At 41.9% G+C, this 24,044-nt stretch overlaps 1 protein-coding gene across 1 annotated transcript in view; it reads right to left on the bottom strand.

Annotated features, from left to right (window-relative positions):
- Positions 1 to 24,044, bottom strand: part of GRAMD1C (GRAM domain containing 1C) — a 429,857-nt gene that overhangs the window by 266,109 nt on the left and 139,704 nt on the right. Inside the window, exon 3 of the mRNA XM_030203917.1 lies at positions 3,807 to 3,891. Coding sequence (XP_030059777.1) covers positions 3,807 to 3,891 — 85 coding nt within the window. The remainder of the gene's footprint in view (positions 1 to 3,806; positions 3,892 to 24,044) is intronic.

Below are 24,044 nucleotides of genomic sequence, written 5' to 3'. Positions count from 1 at the left end.
TGAGTGGTGTGGAACTGGTAAACATGAATCGATTATTTATTCTTTCAAAAAGTACTAAGACTAGGGGGCACTCAATGAAGTTACATGGTAATACTTTTAAAACGAACATGAGGAAATATTTTTTCATTCAATGATAGTTAAGCTCTGGAACTCATTATCAGAGAATGCAATAACAGTGGTAGATATATCTGGGTTTTATAAGGTTTAGATAGGCTCCTGGAGGAAAAGTCCATAGTCTGCTATTGAGATATAAATGGAAAAAACCACTGATGTCCCTGGGATTGCTAACATGGAATCTTGCTATTTGGAATTTTGACAGGTACTTGTGACCTGGACTGGCCATACTGAAAGTAGGATACTAGGCTAGATAGACCATCAGTCTGCCTCAGCATGGCTATTTTATGTTCTAATGTACAAGTACCCAGAAAAATGTTTGATAAGAAACAAGTATAAATATAAGCTCATTAATTCCTTGAGATACATTTTCAAAGTAGAAGTGCATAATTTCACTTTGAAAATACATACTGTTAACCAATTCAGGCAGTTATAAAAATTGCCTATCTACTTACAACCGCTTGCAAAAGTTGAACAGCTGAATGTAGCCAATGAGTGTTGGACAAACAAATAAAGCATGTGCATATTTATTTATTACATTTGTATCTCACATTTTCCCACCTATTTGCAGGCTCAATGTGGCTTACATAGTACCATAAAGGTGTTCGCCAAGTCTGGTAGAGAAACAAATACAAGGTTATGTTGTGGTCGGGTAAGGTAGGTGTGTTTCAAGCACAATGGGGGTCTAAGAGAGGGAAGGCTGTGTATAGTCTAGTACGATCATATGGTCCCCTCACCACTAAACTTGAAAGACAGTTGCTATTGCTTTAGCCCCTTCAACAATGAGCCAATTTTCATCATTACTGCAACATTCACTGTCAGCCCAGGTACTACATGGCTCCCTAATTTTTGCCACTCCCATCACTGCTTCAGACCTGCTTCTCCAACACTCCAACAAGCTCTTTGGCGCCACTGATGTAGTCAAACACATCAGCATCACAGCCTGACCAAGTCAGGGTCTCCTTGTCTTGCTATTACTGCAGGGCAAAATTAAATAGACCAGCACACTCCCGAGTCCTGCTGCTGCAGAAACCTACGCTATAAAAAATGGCCTCTAAGTCAAACAAGAAACAAATATATAATTACTACATGTCATTAGTATCAAAAGGAACTTCCTCCCCCTACCACTTCACACTGACAATTCTAGGGACTCTACAACATGTTTCTGTAAGAACAGGGAAAAATCAGCCAGCAGACTGAAAGCTGATGGGGCTGGGGTGATATGTGAGCAATCTTATGCAGGCATTAGACACAGAGTAATAATACCTTGCAGAAAGGACCCACAAGCAGCAACAGGGCATGATAAACAAATCCAGCTAATTTACAAGGTAATCAATAGAAATAAAACAAAATAAAACATGGAAAAGAAAATAAGATGATACCTTTTTTATTGGACATAATACATTTCTTCATTAGCTTTTGAGTTGCCCTTCTTCGTCAGATTGGAAATAAGCAAATGTTGGTAGATGACAGTATATATAAGTGAAACATCAAAGAATTTCAGTGACAGTCTAACAGGATGGGGGTCAGAGACAGGAAGAGTCGGGTGGATGAGGGACAGAGAGATATGCATGGAGATAGGAGGGTGACAAAGCAGTACACTTTTATGGTTTATAATGGGCTAGAAAACCCAGATCTTTGTTAAGTCCTGTCTGGTGGGTGTCAAAATATTTAATCATTTGCTTATTTCCGATCTGACGAAGAAGGGCAACCTTCGAAAGCTAATGAAGAAATGTATTAAGTTATGTCCAATAAAAAAGGTATCATCTTATTTTCTTTTCCGTGTTTTGTTTTCTTTCTATTGATTACCTTTAAAAGTGGACTAACACGGCTACCACACCTCTCTAGCTAATTACAAGAATCTGCAGAAACACAGAAACAACTCCTCCTCATTGATTTTCCCACCCACCACACACAGATGGAGCAGCACCACACATACCCAGGTTCATTGTAAAGAACAGCTTTGGAAATGTGCCTCCACAGAAGTATTTCTGTCCAATCTTCTTAAAAATTAATATGATTAAGGAAAACAGAGAAGATAGAACATAACCTTTCAACATTATATAAGGTTATCAAAAGAAATCAAACAAAATAAAACATGGAAAAGAAAATAAGATGATACCTTTTTTATTAGACATAACTTAATACATTTCTTGATTAGCTTTCGAAGGTTGCCCTTCTTCGTCAGATCGGAAATAAGCAAATGTGCTAGCTGACAGTGTATATAAGTGAAAACATTCAAGCATTACTATGACAGTCTGACAGGGTGGGAAGATGGGGGTGGGTCGGAAGTATGCATGGGAACATCAAAGCATATCATTGATATTCTAACAGGATGGGTGTGGATAATTGAGGGGTGGGGTGATCAACAGAGAAATACAGCTTTATGGTTTATAATGGGCTAGGAACCCCAGATCCTTGTTAAGTCCTTTCTGTTGGGTGTTAAAATATTCAATCATTCTGACTTCAAAGGTCTTACGTTCTTGTATGGTTTAAAATTACCTTTCAGGATTCTCACTGTGAAGTCACTGGTACAGTGTCCTGGTCCTGTATAATGTTGACCAACAGGCGTGGGAACCCTACTGACACCAGTATTGTTCATGTGATGTCTATGTAAATTGAATCTTGTCCTAAGCATCCTGGCCTGTTTCTCCAATATAGCATCCTTCGTTACATTTTTTACACTGAAGGCCAGGGTGCTTAAGACAAGATTCAATTTACATAGACATCACATGAACAATACTGGTGCCAGTAGGGTTCCCACGCCTGTTGGTCAACATTATACAGGACCAGGACACTGTACCAGTGACTTCACAGTGAGAATCCTGAAAGGTAATTTTAAACCATACAAGAACGTAAGACCTTTGAAGTCAGAATGATTGAATATTTTAACACCCAACAGAAAGGACTTAACAAGGATCTGGGGTTCCTAGCCCATTATAAACCATAAAGCTGTATTTCTCTGTTGATCACCCCACCCCTCAATTATCCACACCCATCCTGTTAGAATATCAATGATATGCTTTGATGTTCCCATGCATACCTCCGACCCACCCCCATCTTCCCACCCTGTCAGACTGTCATAGTAATGCTTGAATGTTTTCACTTATATACACTGTCAGCTAGCACATTTGCTTATTTCCGATCTGACGAAGAAGGGCAACCTTCGAAAGCTAATCAAGAAATGTATTAAGTTATGTCCAATAAAAAAGGTATCATCTTATTTTCTTTTCCATGTTTTATTTTGTTTGATTTCTATTGATAACCTTAAGAGTGGACTAACACGGCTACCACACTCCTCAACATTATATAATGTATTTGGACTTCTCTAATAAAAAAAGATTGATTTTCATAGGCAGCAAAAGCTTTATTTATTTATTTATTTTGGGGGGGGGGGGGGGTACATAGAGTCCCATGATTAGCAATTTGGGAAAGCAAATTTCCCTTTGTAAAAAAAAAAATCTGAAATTATGATACCACTCTTTTCTCATGCTAAGAATTGGGAAAGCACCGTACATTCCTTTCCCCACTCCAACAATGAATCTTATTGCCATGCAGGCTTTACCTCCTACCTAAACCTGAAGGAATTCTGCATCCACAGAAGTATAGAACTAGTGGAGATATTACTTACTGACATTGCCATGACTCCAAACTATAAAAACAATGACCCAATTGCATGCATTGTTTCTTACCTACTATGAGCCTCTCTGAATCTGGCAGGTCTCGAAATTGTTTCTTAAATTCTTCACTCCTCTGTTTATAAGTTGAGCTTGATACCTGCAATGACAGTTTTTATTTTTTTTTTTTTTGTTTTGTTACATTTGTACCCTGCGCTTTCCCACTCATGGCAGGCTCAATGCGGCTTACATGGGGCAATGGAGGGTTAAGTGACTTGCCCAGAGTCACAAGGAGCTGCCTGTGCCTGAAGTGGGAATTGAACTCAGTTCCTCAGGACCAAAGTCCACCACCCTAACCACTAGGCCACCTCCAGTTGCATGAAAAGGCTAAAGTTAGCCATTTTTAGCTCATTAATAAACATACTGGCAGATGCCACACCAATACACTGCTCTAATCAGGTGGAATTGTGGTAAAGCAAATATTATTATAAACAATAAAACAATACTTGTGAACCCTTCTCTGCTCTGTGCTAGCAAAAAAGAGGTCTAACAGTGATAGAAAGAAGTGCTTATCCTCTGCAGGAGCCCACTGGACTGGCAAGAAGTGTGTCTAATCAGGGATCATATACAAGGATAGCAAGGCATACGCAACCTTGCTGATTCAACAGTTCTCCATGGGCCTACCGTGCATTTACTACTACCCAGTAACTGTTCATAACCTTAAAAAGAAATTTTCCTACTGTGGTTTGTGTGTAGTTCCTGCTTTATGCCTGCACTGCTTTGTGCTGCCTTGAACCTAGCTGCTGTATCTATGCTCCTGCCCAGGGGAGGCCCTGACAGCCATCTTGGACATTATGCTAGTACTCCCTCTGCCCTCTTTTGCTGGGCCAACCCTCTGGAATTTTATAAAACAAACCTAGTAACAAACCATTTGGCTTTTAGAAATTCATTTGGACACAGGGGGCTATATTATAAAGGCTGTCCAAATTTGGGACTAAAATGCAGGACTCTGAGCATGTATTCTATAACAGCATCTGGACATCAAGATTCTGTTATAGAGTTTGCCATCATTTGCACACCAACATTTAAGCACTATCACTTATGCCATGTAAAAGGCAGACATAAATGTTTGCACACAAATGTAGCACTCTAGCACGTAACTAACAGTTTTCTATAAGTTGTATACATAAGTGTGGAACTCACCCATATGCAGCCCACATGTACGCCTCCTCGCAGTTGCACACAATGTGGGTTGCACACTAAGATTGTAGAATACCAAGATTACTGCTTAGCACCCAACCAGCACTTACGCACATGAATGTTACATTCACACGCATAAGTGCTAGTATTCTATCATCTTAGCACACTAATGACGCTTACACTTAGGTGCTAGGATTATAGAACTTAACTCCATGATCATTTGCAGTTTTCTGGAGGAAGTAAAAACCATAAATTTGGACATCCTTATGAGTTCTTTTGTAGAGAAACCAAACAAGCAAGTAGACAAGAATTTGATTGAGAAAGTCCATCCATTAAAACATATCTGGAAGGAAAACAGAATGCTGGTGGACTGCTACATTTTTTTTCCAAATATTTTTATTGCTTTTTCAATTTTAACAGAAACAATACTAGCCAATTCACAAGCATAGGCTTTCAAAAACAGTATCAAAACAGTTACATATAAAGCAACCCCCATACCCCCCTATCCTTCCCCCCCCCCCCACCACCCCTCCCGCACTATGGTGGTGATAAAAGCACATCTCTCTTCTGTTCATATGGTAGCCATATTTTCTGGAACAAGTTAAGATGGCCCTTTCTGATTGCTGTCAGTTTAGACACCTGGTATATATAGTCCAATTTACGTGTTACCAATTGCATGCCTGGCGTTTCAACCTGTTTCCATGCCTTCGCTAGCGGTGGACTGCTACATTTGAATCTCCTGAGAATTAATCTATGGCTCCTGTACCTAAAGTTTAGGCACCAAGGAAGCACATCAATTTGATACCTGACACTCTAAAAGTTACTATATTCTGGAAGAGAATATTCAAGTTAACTATCAAAGAGTTGTGTCTGGGAAACACATCCCATTGTAAATATGAACTCTTTTCCAAAGGCATTCCCAAATTATAGTGCTATCTACTGGACCAAGCAGTAGGAAAGAAGAGAATGACACAGGAACAAAGTTTGTCCCCATTGACTCTGTCTCCATTCCCACCCCGTCCCCGCAGGCCCTGTCTTCATTCCTGCTCGATCCTCGCGGGCTTTGCCCCCGTGGGTTCTGTTCTCATCTGCAGAAGCCTTGAACATTTATGATTTTATATTTAAAGTATAAAAATGAATATTCTGTCAAACTGTTTATATAATCACAAATAGAAAACAATAATAACAAAGAGCAACTAGAATAACCCCACCACCACCACACTCTTCCCTTCCAACCACACCAATAGCTGACTTCTACTCCCCTAAGGAACCCTAATCCACCTTGTTAAAATGTCCAGGTTTACAAAATACAACCTGCTCTGTATGTCCTAGTGGGTGTGGATGAATATTAAGTCACCAACAATATCAGGATTCAGTCTAACTCTCCTGTCTTCCACAGTACTTCCTGCAATAGAAAATGTTTTCTCAGATGTGCTGGTAGCAGGATCCCCAGTGCAAATTTTGTCAGCTATGGCCAGCACTTTTGCTTGTTTTCCAAAAAATGAAAACATCGTCTGCATCAAACATAAATTACTGTCCAATTCATTAACAGCCTTCAACGTAGAGGATGACACGGGGACAAAATTTGTTCTCATTCCTGTTAACTCTGTTCACATCCCCGCAGTTATCTCGGGTTACCACGGGTCCCCGTCCCTGTATTATTCTATTTGGGGAAGGTCAGAAAGCTTCCAAAAACCTTGCCTCCTTTCATACTTAAAGGTTGTCAAATAGTGGGCAGCAAACCAAGTGAGGACAAGTGAAACCTACTCCGTAGGGAAAGGTATGTATGAAGCCCCAAAAACTCATTAGGTGATAATAGATGAAGAGCAGGAGGGAGACTAATCAATGAAAATATAAGTATCACATTTCTACCAGCACAAGGTTTTGTTAAAACGTCAACATGGGGAGGTCACGTGATGCTGTGAGCCGCTGAAGACACGTCTTCTGTGAGCTACTCAGGTCCCCTTCCCTAATCAGCTTCCATCATGCTGTTTTCACTACAATTGCTGTCAAAACCTATAACTGACAAACACCCACTAGTCTATAGACAAATATATTACGCATTTAAGTATGGCTTCCGCAAAACTGCCGCACAAAAAGGAGGAACGCAGTCAGGACCAGGTGGTCAATATGGCAGCTTCCCTGATATCCCCACCACAGTCAAAGCAAACCTCCGGACTCCTTGATTCCTGATCTGACAGACGCGGTGGTGCGTGCATTGGATTCATGCTGTAATCAACTGATGGACCAATTATCGGGGCCTATAGTACTTACCAAATGTTCACACTAGATCAAAGTAGCAAATCAACTTGTGTATATTTTTTTAAGGAGAGAATCCCTCAGAAACCTGACGGACAACAGTCCTAGGTTTACAACGGAAAAAGTAAAAACCGTTATTGTGTTTCTATCATGGGGATTTGATGAACTCTCCTGGCTTTTTTAAATTTTAACGTGCTGTGATAAGGAAGAGGCTGTCCTATCCAGGGTAGGCCACTAGGGGGCACTAGTAGGAGGATAGGTGGAGGTCGCTAGGACCGGGGAGAGCCCTGGGATGTCCACAGGTGTAGGAGGTTATGGGCTGGGTCCTGTGTAGCTAATTAACCACTTTATACCCCACTGGAGTGTGAAAGGAAGAGAAGGGAGCTGGCAGCAGAAAAAGAGAGATCCCCCTGGAAGATACTGGCTAACCCTATGGACTTGTGGTGAACGGTGTGTCCAAAGGAGACAAGCAGGCTGAAAATCCTGGGGTAAGAAGTCCCTAAAGCATTAGTGTTGGACTGTGTGTCCCTAGTACTTGTAAAGAACTGTGTGTTGAAAGGAAGGACTGAGTGTCCAGGACTGTGTGTCCCAAGTACTGGTAAAGAACTGTGTGCTCAAAGGGAGGACTGTGTGTCCAAAGTACTGAGAGAAGCAGGCTGCAAAGCCTGGGGTTGGGAGTCCCCAAAGTATTGAAGCTAGTACTGAGCCCATGTATCTGTGTGGGGCAGCTCAGTGTGAAGACCTATGAAAGCATAAAGTATTAAGCTAGAAGAAGTGTGCCCAGGGGCTGGAATAAAGAGTTGCCTGAGAAATATGCAGTTGGTGAGACCTGTTTAGTTTGCTTAGTGGGAACCAGGTCACCCTGAGCGAGAAGGGGTAGCAAACTAATTTGCATATGATCTGCATATTGAGAACCAGGTCACCCTGAGTGAGAAGGGGGATATCACAAATGGCACTTGACTGTTGAACAACCACCGGATGATAAGGATGTCAGAGGATCCCTGCTACCCTTGGCAGTTGAATACTACTGGTGGAAAGGTGAAGCCAAGGGAAGAGCTGAGGATGGGTGTGGACCCAGGCAGTTGGTGTATCCCCAGTGAAGTGAGATGGAGGTGTCCTGGGAGGTTCCAGAGGCCGTGTTCCAAAAGCCCGTCGAGGGGGCCAACACTAGCAAAAGCACTTTGCTCACCTACCCCAGGCAAAGGGTATCTAGGGGGGAGGTGAGGGTGGATTTGTAAGATCTGGTGGCTTGGGAGTGGCTGTAGGGGATGGAGGAGGCCACAGACCACAGGTGCAGCGCAAGTGTGGGGGGCCAGGAGAGTGAACAAGCCACACTTAGATGTGGTTTTTTTTTTTGTGATTGCAGGCTGCATCCCATCGGACGGCCAGGAAGGATGGAGGCCTGAGAAGCCGGAGAGGAGAAAGCCAGAGCACTTGCCCGAGTCAATGGCCGATGGAGAGATCTGGAAAGGATGGACATTGAGAACCCAGTTTTAGGGGACTTGGTGTAAGAACGCCCAAAGGAGTCGTCAGGTGACCTCTTTCTTGGAGGGATCATGGTATCGTCGGGTGCCCAGTGAAAGGGAAGGGCCCGGGCCAAGTGAGGTGCTAAGAGGAAGATAAGGGACCTAGGCGAGCTAGGTGACCCCTCCCAGGAAGGGATCATGGTATCGTCGGGTGCCCAGGAGGTAGGAGGGGGCTGCAGGAGAAGAGGGTCAGGTAGGGCCCGCTGTAGTGAGAGCCCCTCAAGGCCTAGTGAATGGCAAGGGCCCGGGCCATGTGATGTGCTAAGAGGGGGATGAGGAGCCTAGATGGGGGTGGTGAGGCCCATGGCTAGAGCAGGGATGAGCCGGGAAAAGTGTATGCCCTCTTTGAAGAATTGCTGCTCCTCAGTGGAGAAGGCTTAGAGGGTTGCTGAGGTAGAGCAGCAATTATTTTAAGAGTGGGGGTATGTGATAAGGAAGAGGCTGTCCTATCTGGGGTAGGCCACTAGGGGGCACTAGTAGGAGGTTAGGTGGAGGTCGCTAGGACCGGGGAGAGCCCTGGAATGTCCACAGATGTAGGAGGTTATGGGCAGGGTCCTGTGGCTAATTAACCACTTTATACCCCACCGGAGTGTGAAAGGAAGAGAAGGGAGCTGGCAGCAGAAAAAGAGAGATCCCCCTGGAAGATACTGGCTAACCCTATGGACTTGTGGTGGACGGTGTGTCCAAAGGAGACAAGCAGGCTGCAAAGCCTGGGGTTGGGAGTCCCCAAAGTATTGAAGCTAGTACTGAGCCCATGTATCTGTGTGAGGCGGCTCAGTGTGAAGACCTATGAAAGCATAAAGTATTAAGCTAGAAGAAGTGTGCCCAGGGGCTGGAATAAAGAGTTGCCTGAGAAATATGCAGTTGGTGAGACCTGTTTAATTTGCTTAGTGGGAACCAGGTCACCCTGAGCGAGAAGGGGTAGCACACTAATTTGCATATGATCTGCATATTGAGAACCAGGTCACCCTGAGTGAGAAGGGGGATATCACAGTGCTCAATGCTAAATTCAAAAGTATAATCTGAATGATCGATTTCAAGGAAAGTGCCAATCGTATATGTAATGCAACACTTAACTTAGGTCTGATTGTGCCACCGTTTCACCACTGTGCGGCTTCCTCAGGGACTGGTGTTGCTCATACGGCTTTCTATTTTCTGGAAAAGTAAGATTCGGTTAGCAATATAACAATGCACTCAATCGAAAATATGCTTTAAGTCACCCATCCACATACTTTCAAGTCTGTGATCTTTAAACAAAATGGCGCTTGCACGTCACATGCTGTGCGAGCCCTATTAGTAATCCTTCTTGATCAGCTGATCAAAGATGGCTGTAATGCAAACCCTAAATTGTTTAATTGAAGTATTATTCAATAAAACGCATACCAGTCTATTTTATTGTTTAAACCAGATGGTTCAAGTGATTTCAATTTGTGTATCCATTTGGCTTCTTTTCTTTGAAGCATGAGTTTCCTATTACCCCCTCTCTGGTTCTTGGGTATCCGATCAACGATACAGCATTTTAATTCCTCGAATTTATGTTTAAATTTGACGCAATGCTCTAGAATTGGTTCTTTGGCATTATATCTAGTGATGTTTGATTTGTGCTCTAACATTCTTATTTTGAAAGCCCTTGTGGTCATGCCTACATACAATTTGTGGCATGGACACTCGATAACATAAACGACAAAATCTGGTCTGCAATTCGTTAAATGTGTCAAGGAGTATTCTTGTTGATTCAAAACATCTATAAACTTCTTGGTTTCTATAGTAATTTTGCATATTTGGCAGGTGCCATATTTATAATGGCCTTTAATTGTTTTATGTGTTGTAGTGCCAGATGGAAGTGCTGCTGGACATAATTCTTCTTTTAAATTCCTTCCACTCGCAAATGCTATGCGTAAGTTAGTATTGATGAACACGGGATTGGTTTGGATAATCTCTCAACAATTTCTTATAAGTTTGGAGATTTCAGGGGTTGCAGATGTGTGCTTCATGACCATGGTACACATGTTTAGTTTCTCTCTCTGGCTTACACTTCTCAATAGGAGATCCCTATTGTTATACTTGGCCCTTTTATATGCTCTTTTAATGGTATGTTTTGAATACCCTCGCTCCGAGAGTTCTTCTGACAATTTCTTTGCTTGCTGTTTCTACGTGTCGTTCTCTGAACAGATTTGTCTTAATCTCAGCATTTGTGAGAAAGGTAAACTGTTTTTAAGTTGTATGGGATGACAGCTTTCATTGTGCAGAAATGTGTTTCTGTTGGTTGTTTTTTCATAAACTGTTGTTGAAAGGCAACCATTTGATACATTAATTTCTACATCAAGAAAGCAGATGGAAGTGTAAAGAGTGTTGATGTGTGAATTGTATGTTATCATCACAACTGTTGAGCCAATGAATGAACTTGGACAGTTCTCTCATCAATCCATTCCAGAGCATAAATACGTCATCAATGTACCGCCACCATTTGCTGATCTTTTGATGAAATGGAGAATTTTCAATCCAATCTTTTTCAAATGAATTCATAAACAGGTTTGCAATTGAGGGAGCAAAGGTTGCTCCCATTGCAACTCCGCTTGTTTGAAGGTAGTAGGTGTTGTTAAAGAGGAAAAAATTTTCTTTGATGGCTAGCCTTGATAAACTCATCAGAAACTCTGTTGGTATCGAGTGTGGTCTGTCTCTTGCATCAAGTATATTCCTGATGACTTTAAGTGCCTCATCTTGTGGGATCGAGGTGTATAGCGAGTTGACATCTAATGTCACCATGATGTAATTTCCATTTTTCCAATCGATGCTTTCTCATTTATTTAGTAATTGAGTAGTGTCTTTGATATATGATGGTCCTTTAAGAACCTCGGGTTTGAGGAAAATATCTATGAACATGGATAGGGGTTCCAAAATGTATTGTCTGGGTGACAGGATCGGTCTCCCCGGAGATGTCTCTATATTTTTATGTATTTTTGGGAGAAAATACATGACTGGAGTAACTGGATCATATCTGTCTAAAAATTTATTGTCTTTTGATGTAATAAACCCTTCTTGAAGTCCTTTGTTAGTTATTTTCCGTATTTGTGATTGTAGACGTTTTGTGGGGTTAAGGGATAATTTTTTATATGAATCTTTGTTGTTGAGTTGACGTAATCCCTCAGAAATTTTCCGGTGCACTGGAGAGCTCAAGACTAGAGTAGTTGAGGTGGAAGATACTCAACAGGCCTAGGAAGCGGCATTTACCCAACTGGAAATTCAGTACAGGAATATCAACAAAAACTGGATGACCTGGAGAACTGATCAAGACAAGACAACCTTTGGTTTGTAGGTTTGTCAGAAACAATGACAGACAACAAACTTGCGTAATCACTGGAAACCTGGTTAGTGACTATGTATCTCGAAGTGGCAGAAAATTGCGCCATTCATCTAGATAGAGCCCACCGTGTGGGACAACGCTGCGCCAGAGAACTGTTTTGGCTAAATTTCACAAATACTCCCAAAAGGCGGAAATCCTTTGTCTATACAAAACACGCAGGGAAGGTATTAAGTATGATGATACACATGTTAAGCTTTTTCAAGACTATTCTGTAGCACTTACTACATGTAGACGAGCCTTTTCCTCTGTATGCACCAAATTGGTTGAAAAACAATACCAGTTTATGCTACAATATCCTGTCACGTTGAAAATGTATGTACAAGGACAGTGGATTTCTTATTCCTCTCCAGAAGCCGCCCATGACTGGCTAAATCAAGTTGAGTCTACACAGCAATCAGGAGCACCAGATACAGAGGGCTGAGCTGACCTGATATTATTGTCCGTTGTTTTTTTGTTACATTTGTACCCCGCGCTTTCCCACTCATGGCAGGCTCAATGCGGCTTACATGGGGCAATGGAGGGTTAAGTGACTTGCCCAGAGTCACAAGGAGCTGCCTGTGCCTGAAGTGGGAATTGAACTCGGTTCCTCAGTTCCCCAGGACCAAAGTCCACCACCCTAACCACTAGGCCACTCCTCCACTCAGGAGCAGCTTTCTAAGTACATCAGCCATATTAGAAATCTATCCTGTCACAATGTTTGAACTGGTAACGCCTGGCATTATTGACATTATTTCCTAGGTATTAAGACTCTCTTATCAACCTAATATATTGATGATTAGAATTTTGCAGCCTACCTAGTAGCTATTTCCGTGCACAAATTGGGGAAGAGATACCCTTTTGCATCAAAGCGACTTGCTGTTCCTGCCTATATTTAGGGGCATGGCAAAGCTGTATGAATGGGGGGGTGTCTTGGGAATGGATGACAGGGTGTCAAGAGAGGGTAGGGTTGAGGGGGTGAGAGAAACTGGGTCACATTAGTACCTTTATTGCTGGTGAATTTACCCATAGAACTCTGTAAACCTAAGCTCATTTTGATACTTGTGATGTTATTTCCATTATTGCTGCTTTTGATCCTGGAGCAGTTTGGGGGTCCTTATAAGGAATCTCTCTGGGCTGAGGCTGGGCAGCCCAGGGGGATGAGAAAGTGGTCAGTTTGTGGGACAGCATATTGTCCATCATACTACCTCCATGCCTAGTATTTAAATACCTCATCTCATTTCTTGGAATGTATCTGGGGTATCTTCTATTAAAAGATCAAAATTCTCATGATTCTAAAACGGTACAAGGCATCTATTGCTTGTCTGCAAGACTAAACTTTCTGAGGCAGAACACCTCAAACTGTGTCAGCAGTGGGTGGGAGACTGTTTTTTCTCCTACTGTGGGTCGCAAGGGAGGTGTTCCAATTTTGATTAAAAAGGGATTACCTTATTCAGCCAGGCTGGTAGCGTGAGATGAAGTAGAAAGATATGTCTTAATCCGCCTAAATTATTTGGGCCAAGAATTTTGTGTTTGCTCACTATACGGGCCTAACAGCTATCCTCTTTTTTAAAGACATTAATAACTTTGGAATTCTACCATGACGATACCCCTTGGGTTTTTCTTGGGGATTTTAATCAAATTTTTGATTCGCTGTTAGACCGTTCTTCCCATAGGGCTTGGAATGCACTGGGAGAGGGGAAAGGACTGTCACATTTATACACAACTTTAAAATCTAGTAGATCCTTGGAGATTACTTCACCCAACGTCTTGTGATTACATACATCTGTCACATGCCCATCAGACATGGTCTAGAATTGACTATATCCTGGTCTCCATGTCTTTATTCTTGAAAATTGTCCATAAAGAAATCGGCCCAATGAAAGTCTCAGATCACACCCTGATTTGGGTGGATTGGAGCTCAGCCCCAGAGACTGGGTAAATGGAGACTTCCCTAATATCTGGTGGAGGACTCAGATTTTCAGAGCTTCTAAGTGCAGAAGTGGGAACAGTGTGCTGATCTAAACAATACTCCCCAGTGTTCTCCTACTTTGTTCTGAAGCCTCAACGGCTGTGCTACATGGAGATATAATTAGCTATCTAAGCGCCTGCAACAAACGTATCATGCAGGGCATACTTAATTTAGAACACAAATACCGACTGGCAAAAAAATGTCCCCCTGAGCAATTAATTACGAAAATATGATGGCCACTCTGGAAGCATTAAATTCTCTCATCCATGAACATACACAGAAATCTCTCTTTTCTCGTAGATTTTCCTACTACCAATATGATAATAAAACTGGTAGGATTTTAGCATGCATAGCGAAGACATGGTTCCCTACCACGTTTGTCTCTTTGTTGACCAGATGGGATTTGTGCTCACCGCCCCCCTGTCATTCTTCAGATCTTTTTCAATTATTTCTCTAACACGTATTCCACAAAATCATTATTGACTATTTGGAGGACTTGGGTATACCAAAATTCACCACCACTATGCAAGTTCAACTTAATGCGCCACTGCGTGCATGGGAAGTCCAGCAAGTCATAAAATCCCTATCTCTTCATATAACACCGGGGGCGAATGGCTTCTGTTCAGAATATTATAAGATATTTGCTCCACAAATATGCTCCCCTCTTACATTTTTCTATGATGAGGTAATATGGCAGGAAGCTTTTCCCCTCTGGACTAATGAGGCTCTTTATCACTCTAATCCCCCTTATTGCTCACTTGGAGGGGAACCATCAGGTTGGGTTTGTATGGGGTTGTCACTCGGTTCAGAATGTGAGGCAAGCATTGTTGGCAGTAGCACAGAGTCAATTTACTCAGAAACCACTCCTCTTGATTAGACGTTGAAAAAGCATTTGACTTTGTGAATCAGAACTAACTTCCCGGTCTTGAGATATGTGGGTATTTCGGGGTGGTTTCTATAAGTGCTACTGACACTCTTCCTCCCCACAAGCAGCCATATAATCAACGGAATGAGATCACCTTTCCTTTCGGTGGCTCGGGGAACGAGACAGGGTTGTCCTCCTTCCTCTACTGTTTTTTCCAAGTAGAGCCCCTTCTTCGTACTATCCTCCACGACCTAGATATCGCAGGCATTGTTCTTCCTCACCTATTAAAGTTCTGGTGTTCGCAGATGATCTTCTATTTATACTGTCTGATCCGCAACCTTCTTTACCACATCTGTTGGATACTATACAGGAATTTGGATTCTACTCGGGCTTCAGTCTGAATTTACAAAAATCCATCGCGCTCCCGATTACGATAACTGTAAAGACTTCCTTTACAGTAGGCAGATGGCCAATTTAAATACTAAGGTATCATCATCCCCTCTAATCTATCATGACTGCATAGAGTCAACTTTGCACCTCTCTGGCAGGACTTGCCTCTCTCTCTACTGGGCTGTGTAGCTATGTATAATATGATTCTAGTTCCTAAGTGGATGTATAAACTGCAAGTGCTTCCTTTGTTCTTAATTCAGCAGGAAGAACGGACTTTATATAAAATGATTACTAAATTTTTGTGGAGGGGCCGTCATTCCCAACTCTTGAAAGCTGACATATTTACCCCATTCTCAGGGAGGTTTGGGAGTCCTGGATGTTAAGCTCTTTTCTGTGGCTAGTTGTCTGAGACATATTACTGATTGGTTTAGGAGTACCACATTTTTTTTTCAAGTACAGCGACAGAACGGAGTCTCTGGGAGCTCCATCGTTTTAGTTTTTGGCTTCATGAACTCTCTTTAGTAAAGACACCACCTGCTTTTGCTCCTATTCTAGATACACTTAGCGTGGTGATGGTTGAGCAAAATTTTTTCACCTGAATTCCCATTTCTCCCTTTTTGCTGCTCTTTGGTAATCTAACTTTCCCAGTGGGAAGTTCCTCCCCATCCTTTCTTCGATGGAGGCACCTTGGACTTATTTATATTTTTCATGTTGTGGAGGACAGTGGTGCACTGCGCCCTTTTGCTGACCTCTCTTGTTTTGATTATGAGAAAATAGCAGAAAAGTGGTCACAAGACTTGGATCTCCCATTGCTGGGCACTCAATTGAAAATTTGCTTATTAAATGTATATAAATTCACAATTTGTGTAGATTATTAGGAACTGCAATTTAAATTTATCATGCAACTGTACTTCTCACCTCATAGAGCATTGTGTGCAACATTGAGACTGGTGGATGACTGCCCGAAGTGTGCAGGTCCAGGTGCATACCTGGGCCACATGTTCTGGTTATGCCCAACTGTATACTGATTTTGGAGACAACTTTGTGCACGTGTCACAATTTTGGCACCTAAATTGGTCACCCAGACCTCTCTTACTGACTCATTCCACCTGCGAGGCAGGGTGCTGGTTGGTATGAAAGACTTTCTCAAGCGAGTAATCATTGTGGAGAAGAAGACAATCCTAAAAGTATGGCTTTCTCCGACCCCTCTGACTGTCCAGCATTGGAGAGCGTCCATGATTACTCTGAGTGCACTTGAACATAAAGACATCAGAGACTTGGCTTCTGCTCGAAGTGATTAATATCCTTGATTATGGACTCCCTTTTGGGATACTCTGACGCAACTGGCCAGTAGCCGAATATTGAATGGCCAGATCACCACACCGTACTGTGATCAGAGGTTTATTGTGGGGATGGTAGGGTGGGGTGGGGGTTGATATTAGGGAGAAAATGCTGTTTCTTTTGACAATATGTGACTGTTGTCGATATTTTGTATTCTCAATGTTATTTCTTGTTTTAACAATAAAACAAATATTTAAAAAAATTGTCTCAACACCTAGAAGAAAGAAGGTGCAGTATCAAAGATACTAATAGTAAAAAAAATTATTAGCAGACATGTGCATCATTGTGACATTCTACATCTCCATTTTTGGTTATTTTGTGTTGAAATTCTTCCTTTTCCTAAGATAAAACAGATTGCAAGAACCAAAGCTTAAGACAGATGTCTTTCAGGATTTAAGACCAAGCAGTGATCGATAAGTCAATGGGCTATAGCCTCCAGACAACATTGAAGTAGATGAATATCCATGCCATCTAGATCAGTGTAGTGAAGAAGTAGAACATAATCAGCTTAGAAATGAAAAAAAAAAATACCACAGTCCTGATTAAGGGTCACTAAGGGGCACAGAAAGATATTAAATAGAATAGGAGAAAGACTAGATCCCTGTGGGACACCGCAGGATAATGGCTTATTAGAGGGTTCTGCTATGGGGACGATAACATGGAAAGTATGATCAGACAAATATGACCAAAATCACTTCAAAACAGTTCTGGTCAGACCTAGACTTTAAAGTCGTGATAGGAGAAGAGAATGATCAATAAGATCAATTGCGGATACATCAAGAGAAGCCACCAGAGTGATTTTCCCTTTGTCCAGATGGTAATGGATGTCGCTAAGGACAGAGGTCAGAATGGTCTCTGTAATACAACCTGGTCTAAAACCCCAATCGGTGAAGGTGAAAAGCTAACACCTTTTCTGAAAATTGCTGAAGCTTAGTAAACACCACTTTTTCCCACAATTTTACACAAACAGCACATGTACAATACTGGACTATAGTAAAGGATATTGGGATTTGATATACCATCTTTCAGTGGTACAATCAAAACTATTTATATTACATGGAGGTACACCTTCCTTTTTGGCTACCTCTGCTTTTTTGGTTGGAAAGCTAGGCTTCACACAGCATGCAAGATCACAGAGGCAATTGCAAAAGATGAGTCTCTGTTCAAAAAGGATGCTGTGTCATATCTCTCACATTCAAAAAGCAATACATACGACCCAAAAAGTAGAGAAAAAAAAGATCTCAGCAAATTATTGCTAAACAGCCCCTAAGACAGAGGTTCCCAAACCTAGTCCTGGAGGTAACCGCAGCCAGTCAGGTTTTCAGGATAACCACAATGAATATTTATGAGAGAGATTTGCAATCCAAGGAGGCAGTGAATGCAAATCTCTCTCATGAATATTCATTGTGGATATACTGAAAACCAGACTGGCTGGGGGTGCCAGGACCAGGTTTGGGAACCACTGCTCTAAAGTATATCATATTTTGATTGCATCCCTGGGCATTTCTGAAGCATTTGATTTAGTGAATCACTCACGTCCATTCTCTCACCTCCGGTATATTGGAATCTCTGTTTTACATTGATTCTCTCTTATTTATTAGGCCACAGTTTCACAGTTCATACACCTTTCTCATCGTTGACAAAACACCCTTTAGACTAGTGCAGTGTCTCTCAGGATTCCATACTGTCTCCACTTTTCTTTAACATTTTCATTGGTAAGCAAACATGTGGACAATGGGGAGCCGGTTGATATTGTATATCTGGATTTTCAGAAGGCGTTTGACAAAGTGCCGCACGAAAGACTCCTGAAGAAATTGCAGAGTCATGGAATCGGAGGTAGGGTATTATTATGGAATAAGAACTGGTTGAAAGATAGGAAGCAGAGAGTAGGATTGCGTGGCCAGTATTCTCAGTGGAGGAGGGTAGTTAGTGGGGTCCCGCAGGGGTCTGTGCTGGGTCCGTTGCTTTTTAATGTATTTATAAATGACCTAGAGATGGGAATAACTAGTGAGGTAATTAAATTCGCCGATGACACAAAATTATTCAGGGTCGTCAAGTCGCAGGAGGAATGTGAACGATTACAGGAGGACCTTGCGAGACTGGGAGAATGGGCGTGCAAGTGGCAGATGAAGTTCAATGTTGACAAGTGCAAAGTGATGCATGTGGGTAAGAGGAACCCGAATTATAGCTACGTCTTGCAAGGTTCCGCGTTAGGAGTTACGGATCAAGAAAGGGATCTGGGTGTCGTCGTCGATGATACGCTGAAACCTTCTGCTCAGTGTGCTGCTGCGGCTAGGAAAGCGAATAGAATGTTGGGTGTTATTAGGAAGGGTATGGAGTCCAGGTGTGCGGATGTTATAATGCCGTTGTATCGCTCCATGGTGCGACCGCACCTGGAGTATTGTGTTCAGTACTGGTCTCCGTATCTCAAAAAAGATATAGTAGAATTGGAAAAGGTACAGCGAAGGGCGACGAAAATGATAGTGGGGATGGGACGACTTTCCTATGAAGAGAGGCTGAGAAGGCTATGGCTTTTCAGCTTGGAGAAGAGACGGCTGAGGGGAGATATGATAGAAGTGTATAAAATAATGAGTGGAATGGATCGGGTGGATGTGAAGCGACTGTTCACGCTATCCAAAAATACTAGGACTAGAGGGCATGAGTTGAAGCTACAGTGTGGTAAATTTAAAACGAATCGGAGAAACTTTTTCTTCACCCAACGTGTAATTAGACTCTGGAATTCGTTGCCGGAGAACGTGGTACGGGCGGTTAGCTTGACGGAGTTTAAAAAGGGGTTAGATAGATTCCTAAAGGACAAGTCCATAGACCGCTATTAAATGGACTTGGAAAAATTCCGCATTTTTAGGTATAACTTGTCTGGAATGTTTTTACGTTTGGGGAGCGTGCCAGGTGCCCTTGACCTGGATTGGCCGCTGTCGGTGACAGGATGCTGGGCTAGATGGACCTTTGGTCTTTCCCAGTGTGGCACTACTTATGTACTTATGTACCTGGATTCAAGGTAACACCAGATTCTTCATATATGCTGACGATAAGAACATAAGAGTAGACATACTGGGTCAGACCAATGGTCCATCCAGCCCAACATCCTGTTTTCCAAACAGTGGCCAAGGCAGGTCACAAGTACCTGGCAGAAACCCAAATTGCGGTAACACTCCATACTACAAAATCCCAGGGCAAGCAGTTGCTTCCCATGTCTGTCTCAATAGCAGACTATGGGCGTTTCCTCCAGAAATTTGTCCAAAACTTTTTAAAACCCAGATAGCTAACTACTGTTACCATATCCTCCGACAAAGAGTGAAAAAATATTTCCTCCTATTTGTTTTAAAAGTATTTCCATGTAACTTTCTCGAATGTCCCCTAGTCTTTGTACTTTTGGAATGAGTAAAAAATCGATTTACTTCTATTCCTTTTACACCACTCAGGATTTTGTAGACCTCAATCATATCTCCCCTCATCCACCTCTTTTCCAAGTTGAAGAGTCTACTAAACTCTTTAGCCTTTCCTTATACGAGAGGAGTTCCATCCCTTTTACCATTTTGGTCGTTCTTTTTTGAACCTTTTCTAATTCCACGATATCTTTTTTGAGATACGGTAACCAGAATTGAATGCAATACTCAAGGTGCGGACGCACCAGGAAGCAATACAAAGGCATTATAGTGTTTGCGGTGTTATTCACCATCCCTTTCCTAATAATTCCTAGCATCTTATTTGCCTTTTTGACCGCTGCCACACATTGAGCAGAAAATGTCAGCGAATTACCTATGACGACGCCTAGATCTTTTTCTTGAGCACTGACCCCCAAGGTGGACCCTAGAATTAGGTAATTATGATTTGGATTACTCTTTCCAATGTGCATCACCTTGCATTTGTCTACATTAAATTTCATCTGCCATTTGGATGTCCAGTCTTCCAATTTCGTAAGGTCTTCCTGCAATATTTCACAGTCTGCATGTGTTTTAACAACCTTGAATAGTTTTGTATCATCTGCAAATTTGATCACCTCACTCGTCGTTCTGATTTCCATAGCATTTATAAATATGTTAAATAGTACCAGTCTCAGTATGGATCCCTGCGGCACTCCACTGTTCACCCTCCTCCACTGAGAGAAATGACATTTAACCCTACCCTCTGTTTTCTGTCCAGTAACCAATTCCTAATCCACACCAGAACCTTGCCTCCTATCCCATGACTCTAATTTTCTTAGGAGTCTCTCATGAGGAACTTTATCAAAAGCTTTCTGAAAATCTAGATACACTACATCAACCGGCTCACCTTTATCCATATGTTTATTTATGCCTTCAAAGAAATGAAGCAAATTAGTGAGACAAGACTTCCCTCGAATGAACCCATGCTGACTCTGTCCCATTAAACCATGTTTGTCTATGTGTTCTGTAATTTTATTCTTTAGAATAGTTTCCACTATTTTGCCCGGCACTGACGTCAGGCATACCAGTCTATAATTTCCCAGATCATCCCTAGAACCCTTTTTAAAATTCAGAATCATATTGACCACCTTCCAATCTTCAGGTACTATGGATGATTTTAACGACAGGTTACATATTACTAACAGCAGGTCAGCAATTTCATGCTTGAGTTCTTTCAGTACCCTTAGATGCATGCCATCAGGTCCAAGTGATTTACTACTCTTTAATTTGTCAATTTGGCTCAGTACATCTTACAGGTTCACAGAAATTTCTTTCAGTTCCTCCGAATCATCACCCTTGAAAAATAATTCTGGTACAGGCAGATCTCTAACATCTTCTTCCGTAAATACAAAAGCAAATAATTCAGTTTCTCCGCTATGACTTTGTCCTCCCTGAGCGCCCCTTTTGCTCCTTCATGACCTAACGGTCTCACGGATTCCCTCACAGGCTTTCTGCTTCTGATGTACCTCAAAAAGTTGTTACTGTGAGTTTTAGCCTCTGCGGCAAGTTTCTCTTCATATTCTCTTTTACCCTTCTTTATTAATGCTTTGCATCTGACTTGCCAGTGCTTATGTTGCTTCTTATTTTCTTAATTTGGGTCCTTTTTCCATTCTTTGAAGGACAATCTTTTGGCTGTAATGTAATTTTAACCATGCTGGCTTTTGTTTTCTCTTCTTTCCACCTTTGCAAATACGTGGAATGCATCTGGACTGGGCTTCAAGATGGTATTTTTGAATAATGTACATGCCTGATTTAGTGTCCTAACCTTTGCAGCTGATCCTTTTAGTTTCTTTTTAACCATTTTCCTCATTTTATTATAGTCACCCTTTCAAAAATTAAATGCAGATACAATACATTTCCTTTGCGGGTTCATCCCAGATAGTAGCTCAAACTTGATCATGTTATGATCACTATTTCCCAGGGGACCCAACACCGCCACCTCTCGCACTATGAGCAGCATGCCACCAAGGACCAGATCCAAAATTGCTCCCCCTCTTGTCGGTTCCTGGACCAGCTGCTCCAAGAAGAAGTCGTTGATTACATCTAGAAATTTTATCTCCCTGGCACTCCCTGATGTAACATTTATCCAGTCAATATCGGGGTAATTGAAATCACCCATTATTATAGCATTGCCCAATTTGCCAGCTTTCCTAAACTCTGTAAACATTTCTTCGTCTGTCTGTTCGTTCTGTCCCTGCGGACGGTAGTACAGCCCTACAAGAATACTACTTCCCTTCACACATGGGATTTCTATCCATAATGATTCCATGCTGATGTCTGTGTCATGTGGAATGTTTATTTTATTTGACTCAATTCCCTCTTTAACATATAGCGCACTCCCCCCCCTTCCAATTTGATTCTCTCTATCATTGCGATACAATTTGTACCCTGTTAACAGTGTCCCATTGATCGTCCTCTTTCCACCAAGTCTCTGAGATGCCTATTATATGTACCTCATCATTTAGTGCTATATATTCTAACTCTCCCATCTTATTTTTTAGGCTTCTAGCATTTGTATAGAGGCACCTCAAATTGTGTTTTTTCCTTTAATCTACAAGCTGCTTAGAAGTTGAAGGGGATAATGTGCATCCTTTATCCTGCTCTCTCATTAAGCACACCTGGCTTAATTTCAGTATTGTTGAAACCTCTCTACTGGGATTCCCTAAATGTCCTGTTTCAATAGTATCCTTCAAGGATAGTCCACACCCAACCATGCGCTCCTGGGTGACTATCGGCTCCCCCCCCCCCCCCCCATTCTAGTTTAAAAGCTGCTCTCCTTTTTAAAAGTTAGCACCATCAGCCTGGTTCCATCCCAGCTAAGGTGGAGTCCATCGTTTCAGAATAGGCTCCCCCTTTCCCAGAATGTTGCCCAGTTCCTAACAAATCTAAATCCCTCATCCTTGCACCATTGTCTCAACCATGCATTGAGACTTCGGAACTCTGCCTGCCTTTTGAGTCGTGTGCGTGGAACGGGGAGCATCTCTGAAAATGCAACCCTGGAGGATATGGACTTCAGCTTTCTACCTAAGAGCCTAAATTGGACTTCCAGAACTTACTTACCACATTTTTCTATGTCATTGGTACCCACATGTACTAAGACAGCTGGCTCCTCCCCAGCACTATCTAAGATCCTGTCTAGGTGACGCGTGAGTTCCGCCACCTTTAAACCAGGCAGGCAAGTCACCAGGCCTGGTGCGAAGACTGAGAAGGTCCCACTGAACTTTCATTCTGAGAAGTACTGTGAGAAGAGGACATTTCTGCCTTGTGCTTTGGGAACTTAAAGATTGGGATTTAAAGAAGGAATTGTAGGTTGGTGATAGGCAGAATAAAAATATAAAAAAGCAAACTATCAACTAATCTACATACTCTTTTCCCCCTAGTTTTAAAACTTGAACTTTGTACCACAGCATTAACAGATAGCCTCTAGAAGGCACTGCAGGACCTAGTTTAGACCTCTATCAATTTAGTCTGAACTTTCAACCCCATCTTTACTCAAGACTCACTTTTTCTGGCTGGCACTTTGTGACTAAGCAACGGCTACGGGTTAAGATGGGATAGTGTATTCTTTCCTGTATTCTCTGTTTTTTTCCCTGTGTACTACTCTACACTTGGTATGATTATGTTCTATCCTATCATTTTTTGACGTTTTTTCCAATATTCTATTTTATTGTATTTTTTTAAAGTTTTATTGTAAACTGCTTTGACCTGTTTTGTAGAAAAGGCAGTATATCAAGCTCACAATTAAACATTAAGGGCCTCTTTTACTAAGGCATGCTAGCGTTTTTAGCATGCGCTAAACGTTAGCCACGTCCATAGGAATATATGAATGCTGCTAACGTTTAGCATGCCCTAAATGTTAGCACGCAATAAAAACGCTAGTGCGCCTTAGTAAAAGACCCCCCTAAATATTTACACAGGGCAAAAGCACAATCAATCATCAGTCAAAAAAAACCTGCTTAAAAAATGAGTCTCAG

The sequence above is a fragment of the Microcaecilia unicolor genome, chromosome 5 (assembly GCF_901765095.1).
Source record: "Microcaecilia unicolor chromosome 5, aMicUni1.1, whole genome shotgun sequence".
In the NCBI taxonomy this organism is placed as follows: Eukaryota; Metazoa; Chordata; class Amphibia; order Gymnophiona; family Siphonopidae; genus Microcaecilia; species Microcaecilia unicolor.
This window is presented reverse-complemented; position numbering and strand designations above follow the sequence as displayed.